This window comes from Oculina patagonica, chromosome 2 (assembly GCF_052425735.1).
Source record: "Oculina patagonica isolate OP01 chromosome 2, crgOcupat, whole genome shotgun sequence".
Taxonomy (NCBI): domain Eukaryota; kingdom Metazoa; phylum Cnidaria; class Anthozoa; order Scleractinia; family Oculinidae; genus Oculina; species Oculina patagonica.
The window spans coordinates 19,382,894-19,395,777 of NC_135759.1; the positions used below are offsets into that span (position 1 = coordinate 19,382,894).

The 12,884-nt window shown below is 38.5% G+C and overlaps 1 protein-coding gene across 1 annotated transcript; it reads right to left on the reverse strand.

Annotated features, from left to right (window-relative positions):
* Positions 1 to 1,797: 1,797 nt before the first annotated feature.
* On the reverse strand, positions 1,798 to 6,960 carry LOC144643400 (neuromedin-K receptor-like). The gene is made up of 2 exons (XM_078502627.1): positions 5,901 to 6,960; positions 1,798 to 3,621 (listed from the first exon to the last, which is right to left on the reverse strand). The coding sequence occupies exons 1-2, from the start codon at positions 5,950 to 5,952 to the stop codon at positions 2,564 to 2,566; spliced, it is 1,110 nt and encodes a 369-aa protein (XP_078358753.1). The 5' UTR covers positions 5,953 to 6,960; the 3' UTR covers positions 1,798 to 2,563.
* Between the last annotated feature and the right edge of the window lie 5,924 nt (positions 6,961 to 12,884).

Genomic DNA, 12,884 nt, shown 5'->3' on the forward strand with positions numbered 1-12,884 from the left:
TTGTATACCGTATTGAAAAATTCAGAACGAACCGACTTCTGCCCGCTACCATGATATCATGTTGAAAAATTAGCTCGTTCGAAACCGTAGCAAAATCGTTAGAGACAGACAAGATACAGCCGTTTACTGGCAGTCTTTGAAAATCCTGAATTTCGTCAAAATGAGCCAAAATAAGTTTCAAAATTTCCTTTATCAATATGGTTATTGTATCTACGCTTTGCGTACCTATAAGGTTAGTGCGCATGAGTGGGAGAGCATGTGCTCGACATCATGGCGGAATTAAACATGCCAGTTGTGTTGTTCAAAAGGTTGTTGTTTATTCGTTGAGAATACAATAATGGTTCTTATCTCTTTATTCAATTCTATGAACTGCTTTTATGCAGTACTGTCCACAAAGATTTCAATTTCCTCAAAGTTTCGGGACAAATGGATACAAAATATTTCGTGCAGAATGTAATTTGATTAAGCGAATGTTTTCACGTCTATAAATACTTCAAGCAGTGAATGAAAAACCGTTTTGTTTTCATCGATGAGAACCACTTTCAAATAGTTAATGCATATAAAATAACAATCAGATCAGAATACAATAATTATTAATGTAAGGTCTCGCTATTATGTCTCGGCAGAGATACTTCTCTTTTGCAAGTTCAAATGTATGCAAATTTCGTGTGAAATGTAATTCGATTCCATTGTCTTGTTTACAAACTTTTTCTAAAGAAAGTTGTATTTTCGTGAATAAAACCCATTGGCCTGTTTTGTTTTCCTGATCATGTTTGTCTGTGATTTTTACAAAACATGTGGTGTTTTTTTTTCGGAACTTTAATTTGTACAAAAATTCCTATTTTGAACACAGATGTCACTTCCGGAATTTCTCATCTAAAATTCAATTGGTATTTAATTATAATTATTCGAAGTTTTCATTTTCAAGTCATCTTTTCATTCGATAGCTTTACTGATCTCGTAAAAAATTCCATTCAAGTTCACACCAATACTGTACATTGCCAATGTTTTGCTGACGTCTTGAGAAGTGTCTTACTAACGTCACTAGTCAAATCTAAAATATATCCAAACCAAGTTGTGCAAACATTCTACTCTTTGTGACAGGCGACTTTGACGCCCAACTCTGCGGAAATGAAAATCGACATACTTCTTGCTAAATATATAAAAAATAGTTTTAAAGTGGAGTCCGCCTCAAAAAAATGTACCGCCAGATCACACTGCTATTTGTAGAAACCAGCAAAGCGTCTAGTTTCAAAGTTTCCCACAAAAACATTGCGTGACATGAATGACGTTACCCCTTTTATTTACAAAAATAGCTTCAACTTGTCAAAGCAACTACAGTTTCACAATGGTGATTATTAGTACTTTACCCCTTAAGCTTTTTTCTCTGTCCTCCCGCCGAAGCAAAGAAGAGAACCAGATTGCAGATTAGCCCAAAAGTCGATCCAGTGTTCCTACAACGATTTACTGTCAAAACTGAAATGAAACCGATTGGCCCAGGCTATCCCCGTCATTTTTAGCCGACAGGAGACTATCGTCTAGGACGCCCAAAGGGTAAACTATAAATCGGCCACGCCCGATTAATTAGCACTCCGACTCTGAATTGAATCATAACGGTGGTTTACTAGCTAAGTCATATTTTTTGGCTCGTCTTGCCGACCGGTTCCCATTTCTACTGCTCAGCGGTACAGATGTTGCCCCGAACAGCAAGCTTTAACAGCGATGCTGATGTCCGACCATTTCTGTCAGTGCCGTCATAACTAAAAGAATTACACGACACGAATGCTGTACATTTACTTGATTATATTAAGACATATAATAAACCTTCAATTATACATTGCCTTGTTATCAGTTGTCACACTGTGGCCGCCGTCGAGCCGTCTTTATATTGTCGTTATTTGTACAGAAAATCAAAATTGCAGTTTATACAATCAGATCGATGTGTTGAGAAATTCCTTTAAAAAAGCATCACTGATTAAATTGCCATTTATTTTATACAACAACAGAGTAGTATATACCGCCCACATCCAATGTTGTTTTCCAACAGAAATTGACAGTGGTTATAATCTATGAGCTCGAAACCAATATTATTAGTGAGGTTGGGGGTCATCCGCTACAAGTTGTATATTTTGTGCTTTTGACGGCATTCAGACTGTGCAAAAACCGCTCAAGTGTCTCATGTCTTTTTGCATAGGATTGTAGCAGCAATTTTACTCAGGGTGACAAAGGGTGGTGGTGGTGGTGGTTCGAGGGAGAGGTAGGGGGTTGGCTGGAGACGGGAGCCCTAAAGTTTTTTGCCGCGGAGTCTTATTTTGTTGGTTGGAAGTCTTGGACCTCTGGTGTCCGGCCTTTTGAGGGCCCGTAGCTCTGGAGCCCTGGAGCCCTTTGCGACCCTGTTTACTGTGTCTAATAATTGCTTAAGCGTATTAAATGCTTTCTGCTACTACATAGTACGCGTCGTTGTATCCTACAATAATCATTTACATCTAAACGTTAAGGAAGTATAGATACGATGTGTCTCGCTTGTCTCTAAACGGCGAATCAACATTACAGGTCGTTATGGTCAGTTGGAAATACGGCTTTTATGTGTTTTCACGCGTTCTCTTATTGTTCCCGTTTGCCTTAGGCAGAATATGTTTCTGCAAGTGGGTTGGAAACTGAAACATCCCAGGCAACAAGCAAGCGAAGAAGCCAACTCCCGTCGAAAGCTATCATTAAGTAAGATATAAAGGCACGGATTTATAGCGCTGTTTGCATGCGCTAGCCACAAGAAAACGAACTGAACTCCAAGTGGTAATTGATGTCCCTGTTCAGGTCGCACAAACCAAAAGTAGTGATTGACATATGTTGGAAACCAGCACACAGCAAATACCACGACAAGAATGACCAGCAGTCGTACGACTTTGCGTTTGGACATTTCAATAACAGCCTGATTGGTTCTTGATATATTTCCTGGGATTTTACGAAGCCACAACTTACGGCAAATTAAGACGTAGAGAATACCCATTATTAAAAGCGGGAATGCGTACAATATGACGAAAAGACAAATTTGAAAGATCCTTATTACATCTGGATCTGCCCCGGACGGAAATTGCAAACATACAAAAGTCTTCTGCCCTATGTCAAACTCAACCTCAGAGTAGAAGACATATGGAATCATCAACACAAATGATAAAATCCAAATGATTGCAGACAAGATTCTTGGTTTTTGGAATAGCCTGCCTCTCAGGGGATAGAATACGGCGTAAAATCTGTTTATTGAAATGATCAACATTGTAAGAACAGTCGCTGCTATGGAAACGGGGATGACGTAGAACAAAGCTTTGCACGTGATGCTGCCCATTGCTCCTCCAAACCAAACGGCTCCACGGTAAACATAAGCGACCTGAAACGGCATCATTGTTAAAGTCAACAGCAGATCTGCAACGGCCATGTTGGCGATGAACAAGTTTGTAACTCTACTAGACGAAGACTTCTTCAATACCAGGAAGAAACCAAAGGAGTTTCCGAACAGTGCAATGATAAAAATCACTGCATATGCTGCCGTCAATCCAATCTTCATATCCGTTTGAATAAGGGACGTCGTAAGGGTGGAGTTTGGACCGTAAGGGACGCTTGTTCCTAAATAGGGGGAAAATGATTAGTTTCTCCAGACTTCCAGTGGTTTTCTAACCACTTATGTCGTCAGTTCAAAATTCAAAAAGTTGCTTTTCTGTGTTACTGTATCATTATTTTTTTTCTGTCAATAGACCCGCGTACGTTTTTCAGTGAATAGTTTTTTTTTAAACAGAAATATAAACATATTCTTCATGTTCACGATAAAAAATGAGCATTTAACACTCTTTAAGTCTGATAGAACTTGCAATGGCCCTGGAAACAATGGTCGCTTGTCATCAAAGCCAAGGTGTTCTTATTTTCATAATCTTCAGCTGAGTACTGCATTGTACTTTGTTTTTCGCCTAGGAAAAGTGTTTTGTTTTTCTTCCTCGGGTACACTACACTGCATAGTTGCCCCCGCCAGGAAAACTAAATGTCCAACATAGTTTTTGAGTCTAATGCTTGCGTGCGCTTTGCGCATGCGCATTAGACTCTTTGTTATATGAAAAAGCTGTTAGCAATCCCAAGGGAATGGTTCGGGATCGATAATCGTTCGCTGTAATGTAGAAAACAATGATCAGCTGCAAGAACGGACTCCGTACGGACACGCACGATTAGTTTCAATTAAAAACAGCCAATCAGCGACACGTGTTCCCACGCATAATTAAAAGTTCTTTCTCAAGTCACGATTATTCAACACTTGAACAGGACGAAATAATTTTCCAGTTAAGACATTTGTAAGCTTTTTGTGAAAATAAATCTTCGTTTTCAGTTCAGTTAAGCACTTGTGTTTTCGTCTTGCTTAAAAAAGCAAGACGTCTTTGAGAAAAAATATTTCGACGGCGACTCGCGTTTATTTACACAATGCGACCAAATATTTATTTTGTTTTAAAAAATAGAAAACTTTACCTCGGTTTTTGTATTTAAGTCATTCGAATTTTGACCAATTTTTTCTTTACAGTGCAAACAAAAACCTTCAAAAATAAAAGATGTACATGGATAAATGTAAATCAAGTTACGCGACTAAATCAAAATGCGTTTGTTTGGCCGCTTTGCAGTATTACACTGCCCCGGCCTTTGCCATACACTGAAATCGAATTTCATGCTTTTACGACTCTCAGAGATCTTAAGTTCTTCTTACAGCTAGAAAAATCATAAAATGGTTACATTGATATGGAAGTGATGATTCGCGAAATTTGTACATCATGATAAACAGTCTTCGCTCCTGTGTATGGTAGCTCGATAATAATTGCCTAGTTTCCAGCGTTCAAAAGGTCATCATTATATTGACGTGAGCATTTACACCCGTTTTTAGGAAAATCTGTCACTAAGTGCTTACAGTACAATGGAGTAACAGTCACTATTTCAAGTGCTTTTATTGCGAAATCTGTTTCAAGAGTCATCATCAAAATGGTGAAAAATCTGAAAGAAAACGATGTGAAGTTCTTCAACCCTTGTTGTAATGAACATGCTTTTTGTAAATCGTCACGCAATCTTGTCCAAATGTTTAATCGTTTCTGCTTTTACGGACAATACGGAAGAAGTAACATCAACTCCTGTTCATACTTTAAATTTTGTGAAGCATATAACATTTATGACTGTTTCGTTTTCATCCATAATCATCCACGATGCCCCTAGCTTGCTATAAGCATTTTAAATTAAACTCCCGAACACAAACCTCTAACCAATTTTAACCGGCTTACGAAAACCGCGCAATCTGTATCACTATGCCATACGGCATTAGACTCATGTCACCCTTGGTGACCTATTTTTACATTTGGTGGGCTATTAATTTCTTGTAGCTATATTGGAGTTTGCCCCCGCAAGAGAGCTTAGCAGAGTTTGCCCCCGCAGTCAAAAAATCCTATAGGTATGGCCCTGTTAGGAGTACCACTGAAACGTTACTGAATAAATTATAGTCTAGCTTTCGATTACAATGCTACTAATAAGCGATTTTATTCGTCCTGAGTGCATCGAGCACATGGAAATTCCTTGATGTAATCATAAAATTCCATGTCTAAGTTTCCGGTCTTATCACATAATCTAATTAAGCAGTCAGATGGAGCAGATGCAGTGAATAGAGCAAATTATTCAATAAAGGATTATTATTATCATGTACCAACCAATCGGCCAACCCCAATATAAAGTGGTTAAGGGATAAATAAGTCATTTCTTTTGTTTCATTCCCCCATGCTTCGAAGCCAAATTAGCATTTACACCGAAACTGGGCTATTATATGGAATACGTATACCAAAAACAAATCATATTTCTAGTTTGGAAATAAAAGGATTCGTTGGTGTTACCATTTTCTCCTGTTGCCTCAGTGCCGTTCGTCATGTTTGAAAGAGTTGGCATCTGGAATCCTGAATAACTCAAAGTGAAAAAAACAAGCTTATTTTGGAATGAAACAAAGATTTTCGCGAGCCATACGTATTTTTAAAACACGTGAAATTAAGTTATAAACTGAGCATGAAAGATGTTACATATTAACCAAAAACTGATTAGGCAAGGGTAAAACGTCTTTGCAGTTCAATAAATCAATTGATCCAACTAAAATTCAGTAATGGAAACAAGACAGTACTGATAGTTCTGCAATTATGTCGTCGTAAAAAGAAAACAAACCGCTTTTCGATAACAAATGCACCAACTGACATAAAGTAAAGCACGTCTGCCCTAGCAAGGGCTTTGGCATAGCCTCCCACGCAGTCGTTTTGAGGTGCGCCTATAAAAACGACTGCGTGTGAGGCTAGCTTTGACTTTGAAGGTATATCTTTGTTTTTTCGACATGTGATCTATTTCCTTCTTAAAAAAAAACGTTCTGTTAGTTTCCGATTTCTATTTTAAACAGATCTTGCATGAACGTTTTTTCGATTCCGATATAAGCACCACACGTCAGATGAGTTCTGTTCTTAAAAACGTCCAAAACGGTCTCCGAACATTTAACCACATGTAAAATTAATACTTGCCTTGTTCAATCAATTGTGAATCGTTTTCTGCTTTAATATCTGCCACATCATTCGATCTTGTTGTTCGTTCGGCTGCCAGTTCGAAGGTATGATACATGTACGCCTATACTACTGAATTTTTTATTACTAATTTTTGACCGCAAAGACGGTCGCGCGCGCAATAACCACTTATTTAGTTATTTTAGTTGCGTAAACGCATGAAAAAAAAGAGATTTATTGCGTTTGGATGACGGTTGAACCGTGCGTTTAAAGTGGATTCAACTCGAGGTCTGGGGTCTGTGTAGCACTGAAAGTTCTATTAATTAATACCGCTCTCCGGTAGAAGCCAAAACACTAAATCGCACTACACGTTTCGTCAAATCAACAGTGTCTTCGTATTTCTCTTAAACCATAAAGATTGAACATTATAACAAATCTTCAAGCACGAAACAAGGACACATTAGCATAATTCCAAATGTCGTAAATTATTTGCATGCATGTCACGCTTACCGAGGTCTCAGTCGCCTCTAAATCACGTATGTTTTCCACCGTCTCTTGAAACGAAAACTGTAAAAAATCAAGAGTACTGATTTTGGAATTTCAACAAGACCTAAACATCAAACTTGACCTGGATGATTTTCGATCGCTTAAATCGATCTGCGAGTTTTGATATTTTGTTTAATTCAAATGGTTATACCCGGGAGTGTTTATTTTACTTCCTTTACTTTGCAGTCGACTTCTTGCAGAAAAAGAACAAAGTGCACTGATAAAAAATAATCTAATCGAGAGACAGTATCTGTGACTGTGAGAACGATATAAAGAAAGCTTGCATTGGGTTACACCGAAATTCAATTTTGTTTAGCGTGATATTAGTATTTGTGTTTATTAATAAGTATTCACTTAAAATGTTTTAACGTTAGAGCCGCTGGCAAACAATAAAAGGAACTGAAAACTGATATTATGTAACACACGATAAGTTACAAATGGATGATTTTTCGATTGATATTGAATAACTGATAGATGGTTATTGAGTTCCATCGTTGCGTCGGCCTTCGATTCATTGATAGCGTAGTCATATTAGCATTTAACTCTTAACCGCTAAGATACTTGAGTTACCAGCTAACTATTTTGCCACAAACCTTCTCTTGTTAAAAAGATTCGTAACCCTTCACCCGATTACGTTTAACATCAGCAATGTCCGAACAAAAATTACACTTGGGCAAGCCCAAATGTTTAATTATAAAGAACACTCACCTTCGAACGAATAACGTTATTCATGCAATTACAAAGAAGATAATTTTAACCATTTATGGCATCAGAAATCTTCTTCAAATACAGCTGTTCTGTGTCAGTTCTGGTAAGAATTACACAGTGCTAGTGGCAAGTTTGTGTTGAGGGTGGAGAGCGAAATATCACAATAAAACAGTTATACAACTTCCTTGCCCTCTGCCCTACGTATCTACCTGCATATATTGTATTCACGTGACGTCAAGGTGTATCTGATCGTGAGGCAAAACTCTACGGGGGAATAGCACTTGTCTACCCATGGCCATGAATCTATAAGTAAATCATGAGTCTAATAAATGACTTTTTCTAGGTGTGATAATTTCAGTGTTTTGAGGAAATGCTGTGCTGGGCTCAGTTTGCCTTCATTGAATTCGACTTTTCTTTAATTATTTTTGTTGTTATCGATCGTAGAGACAGGTTTGACAGTTACACCGCAACAGTTAAAGTCTTCGAAACTGAATCCCTGAGAAATAATTAAATATATTTCTTGAAACGGTGACCATTTATTACTGAAAATTAGCAAACATTGGTGCGTCACCTACAACAGTGGAATGGTTCAAGAGCTACTTATCAAGTCGCTCTCAGTCAGTACGCATCCAATCTACACTGTCAGAGCCACTACTAGGGACTTTAAGATACCTGGACGGTTGACCTCGAGGACGGCTGACCGGAAGTTATTTTTCGCGTGTAGCCTATATTGCGCATGCCCGCTCCACGCACATTGCCGTCCAGCACCGTCCAGCTGTTGTCGAGGACGTGAGAAGTAGAGTTTTGCCTTCACCAGTGAACGGGAGTGCTTTTTGTATGATTCCGTTTAAAAATCTTATTATTTTTTAATTCTGTTACTGTGTTAGGTGGTCCTTTTTGGTATTCTTGGTTTGGTGCTGATAAAAAGTTAAGAAGTCAAGTTTCATTTGCGATTGCGAATGTATTTGCTGTGCTTTGCATAAACGCTGATGGCGAAGCCACGTGCGTGAAATTATGAACTTCTTGCCTGTGTTTCTACAAAAATTTCACTTGGAATTTGTACCCTGTGAATGAAAATAGTGCTTTCTGGTCCCCGTCTTTGGGCTAGAAGCGCCAAATGTTTTTCTTCGCATGTTTTGGGCTAAGGAATTATTGATCCACTAACGAAGCCGTCCTCCGTTCACACACGCCGGCTCTTAACGTTGGAAGTTCCCGCCAAGAATGTCGACATCGGCCCAGTTCTCCTCGCAAAATTCTACCTTCCTCGCACCGTCCTCGAGGTCAGCCGTCCAGGTATCTTAAAGTCCCTACTGTTAACACACGGCGTACCCCAGGGTGCAATCCTTTCGCCACTTCTTTTCTGTATATACCTTAACGACCTACCCGGTCTACCCCTTTCATGGGCTCCTGACCTATCCTTTCCTATGCCTGACATTGAAGACGCAATGCGGAAACTACAGCACGATTTACATGAAGTTGCAACGTGGTGCTGTGAGAACGACTTATTAATAAATCCAGACAAAACTAAATTTTTACTCATTGGCACCAGGCAGTTGATGGGCAGACTTGAATCCACTCCATCAGTCTCGTTTTTGGGCAGGGGCTTTTATCCTGCAGCATCTGCCATGGATTTGGGTGTGTCCCTGGACCCTTACCTTACTTACAACAACCATATCTCCAGAGTTGTATCTTCATGTTTTTCTAAGCTTTGTCAGATAAACAGAGTAAGATCAAACTTCGATGCTAAGACCTTGGAAATGCTTATTAAGTCTCTAGTTTTTAGCAAGATGCTATATTACTCGACTGTTTGGGCAAAAACGTCGTCCTCGAACATAAAAAAAACTCCAGCTAGTCCAAAACTTTGGTTGCAAAATTGTTACCAACTCAAGGAAGTACGACCATATGACACCACTTCGATCCGTCAGCTGAACTGGCTGCCTTTAAAAGAACTACTAGCCTTTAGAGATTTAGTATTAATGAACAAATGTCTAAATAATTAAGCACCCAGTTATTTAAGCAACAAGTTTTGTAAAAGGTCTGATGTTCATGGACGAGAAACCCGCCAACACCAAAGCTTGCAAATTTCTCTGTTCAGGACCGCAGCAGGCCAAAGAACATTCACAAACAGAGCCGTAAGCATTAAAATTGACATTAAAATCAAAAACGTTAAATCTCTGTTCTCTTTTAAAACAAACCTTAGGAATCATCTTCTTTTAAACTGTTAATCATTATTTTATTTTATTTCAATTTTATTTGTAAATATTAGAGTTAAGTAGTTTTTATTTTTTATTGTAAATAGTAACTGAAAAGCCCTGTGAGGGAGTTTACTATTAAAGTTCTTATTCTTATTCCTGAAAAACAAAGTGCGACGACTTGGCGAATAGTTTTAGAAATGGGTCGGCGATGCGTCTGTTTCACTGCAACAGGCATTTTTTAAGGCAAAGAAGGTGCCCAAGGGATTTCGGTTTGATATCTAAATCCTGTCAAAGTGCGGAAGATAAGACTCTCCGACGAGAGAGCTTTTAAGACCTCCTTCAAAGATGGCAAACTTAACAGCTGCAATATGCAAATTGCTTTTGAGTTTTCAGTCGCGGAAAGATTCTTGATAAAAATTAAAGCAGATAACGTTTGTAGCAGCCACGTTTAAAAGCGGGATTGTTTTGTGAAGCTGTTATCAATTTCACAACTTGATAGCAAATCAGATGGTTGTCAGTATATATATTTCTCTGAAAAAATAGAGTTCAGGAAAAAGTGACAAATGTTTTCTTTGCGTGATTTGAAGGCTTGATCTATAGATTGAGTAGATTTAAATTGTTGTTTCCAGTTTAATCAAATCCTTCTTCGTGTCACTAGCTTCTTTTTAAATTAGTGACACGAAGGAAGGATTTTGTTTTGGAATTATGATACTACTGGCTACTTTAGATAAACTTTAATAAACTCAAACTCAAATCATGCACGGTCCTCTTTAACCTCAACTCATCTGACTGAAAGCTTCCTGAAAAAAGAGATTGTCGTATTTCTAAATTTTTCTCTTCTCTTTTTAAAAACTAAAATTTTTTTTTTTTTTTTGTTTTTTTAAATTTAAAAATTTTAAAAAATTTTTTTTTTTTTTTTTTTTTTTTAAAAATTTTAAAAAAACCCCCCAAAAAAAAAAAAAAAAAAAAAAAAATAAAATAGAGATTATCTTGCACGGTAGTCACTGCATGTGATTTTCATTAGAAAAAGCAACTATTTAATCCTATATGAAGAGTAAAATTTCTGTCACCTACCCATGAAAGATCAAGAGTAATTTAGGTATACACCCACATAGGCCATAGGTCCACATTGTCCACATTATGTTTACAATTTGTAATGTACCCGCATACAGAAAAGCTAATTCAATGTACCCTCATATAGAAAAGCTAGATCGAAATTTAGCACAAATTTCACTATCATGACATCTTCGTCATCTTGAGCCAGTGGCTGACAAACGCCATAAATAGATTAAGACATGCTGCGATTCTCTTGCTATCTCCAAAAGCTTGCTCGAGTCTAGGAATAAATAAAGTGCTCTTTCTGGAATAGTTACTTGTAGCTTTACTGACTAAAGACAACCTCGTTTTTGAGCTCTCGTCATGTTGACACCAGCTCTAGCATAGTTTGATCACACCTGTATCTAGTTATTTAAGCATAATCAGCCAACAATTTTGTTTGTTCAGAGACTTTTGGAATCTTAAGAATCTATTAATAGTTATGAAAGGTCCTTGCATGACAATCTGACACTTGAAAAAAATCGCGGTATACAATTCAAATTAGTTAACCTTCAGAAAAGATTGATTCTCCCGGAGATCGACGCACGCAAAAATTTGAGTGATGTTTTAATGAAGGTCCCTATTGAATAATGATTTATAATCGCTCGCAACCGTGTTATTTCAACACGGTATTGCGGTTCTAGTGCATGCGGGAAAGCTGGCATCGTTTTCCGTGCATGGACGTATGCTTGACTATACTCACTCGATACACCACAGGGGGCCCAACTAGCGGCGTGACTGTTTGTATGTTCGAAATATAAAGAAATGAATCTCGCCGAGAAATGCAGCCGAAGCGACAGAACCGGGGACGGAGGTGTTCCAGTCACGCGTTTCCTCCGGCATGTTTACCAATCCAATCAGCGCAGAGCAAACAGCGTGACGGTGCTCACTGGAACACCAAATCACGTCCCCGGATCACCGCGCACGAACGGAGGAGAAGATTCGATGAAAGCGCCGGAAGAAGCCCCTTCAGTTTACCTGGTGTTGATCAGGAGCTGGTGATCTGATCGGAAAATCGGATGGCGCTGGAGCGGCGAAATCGAGCTTTCCACCCTGTTCCCAACGAAGCAACAGTCACGCAAAACCCCCAAATCGCCCAAACGCCTGAGCCACAAAAACGAAAAATACAAAGTGAGGGGATTTGACTTAAACATAGACATTTCCGAAATAAGTTACGATAAAAGACGCTTCAAAATCCTATACATTTCTTTATTTTCGAACATACAAACAGTCACGCCGCTGTATGGGCCCCCTGTGGATACACTCGCTTGCCGCGAACTACCATGTCAAAAAGTTCTGGATTGAATCACTGTAACTGCACTACTAGTATAACAATATAGATATAATATCTGAATGTAGAGACAACGTAATTAGACCGAGGCTAATATTAAAAAGGCAATGTTTATAGTTGATCCCCCCCCCCCCCCCCCACGAAAATCTGCAAAAGAACAATATGGAAACTATTATTATACCTACCGGAAACATACGAGGGCTTTACGGACGCGAAACAGACTGTTGAGGCAGCTTACAGCGGTGACTGAAGGTAATTTGCAGTTCATGGATCCCACTGTACAGTAAAATAGAGATAAGCAATTTTTGGATTCCTTGGTTTGTTTTCTTTTCTGGTTGCAGTACAATTAGGGAAGGATAGATGATCCGGAATCTCCTTTACCGCATGCCAAACGTGACACAAACAGGCCTTGGCCTTGTGCTCTCTAACAATTATTTAAGCAATCCGATCTCATTATGAGATAACAGCAAAGTTTGGGATAGTCACTTAACACATCATGATACACAA

What these genes read in the sequence shown, in the direction of transcription:
- LOC144643400 (XM_078502627.1), bottom strand. Translation starts at nt 5,952, where the DNA reads ATGCCAACTCTTTCAAACATGACGAACGGCACTGAGGCAACAGGAGAA. An exon ending in TGAGGCAACAGGAGAAAATG is followed by an intron (nt 3,622 to 5,900) that starts GTAACACCAACG and finishes CCCCCTATTTAG; the next exon opens with GAACAAGCGTCCCTTACGGT.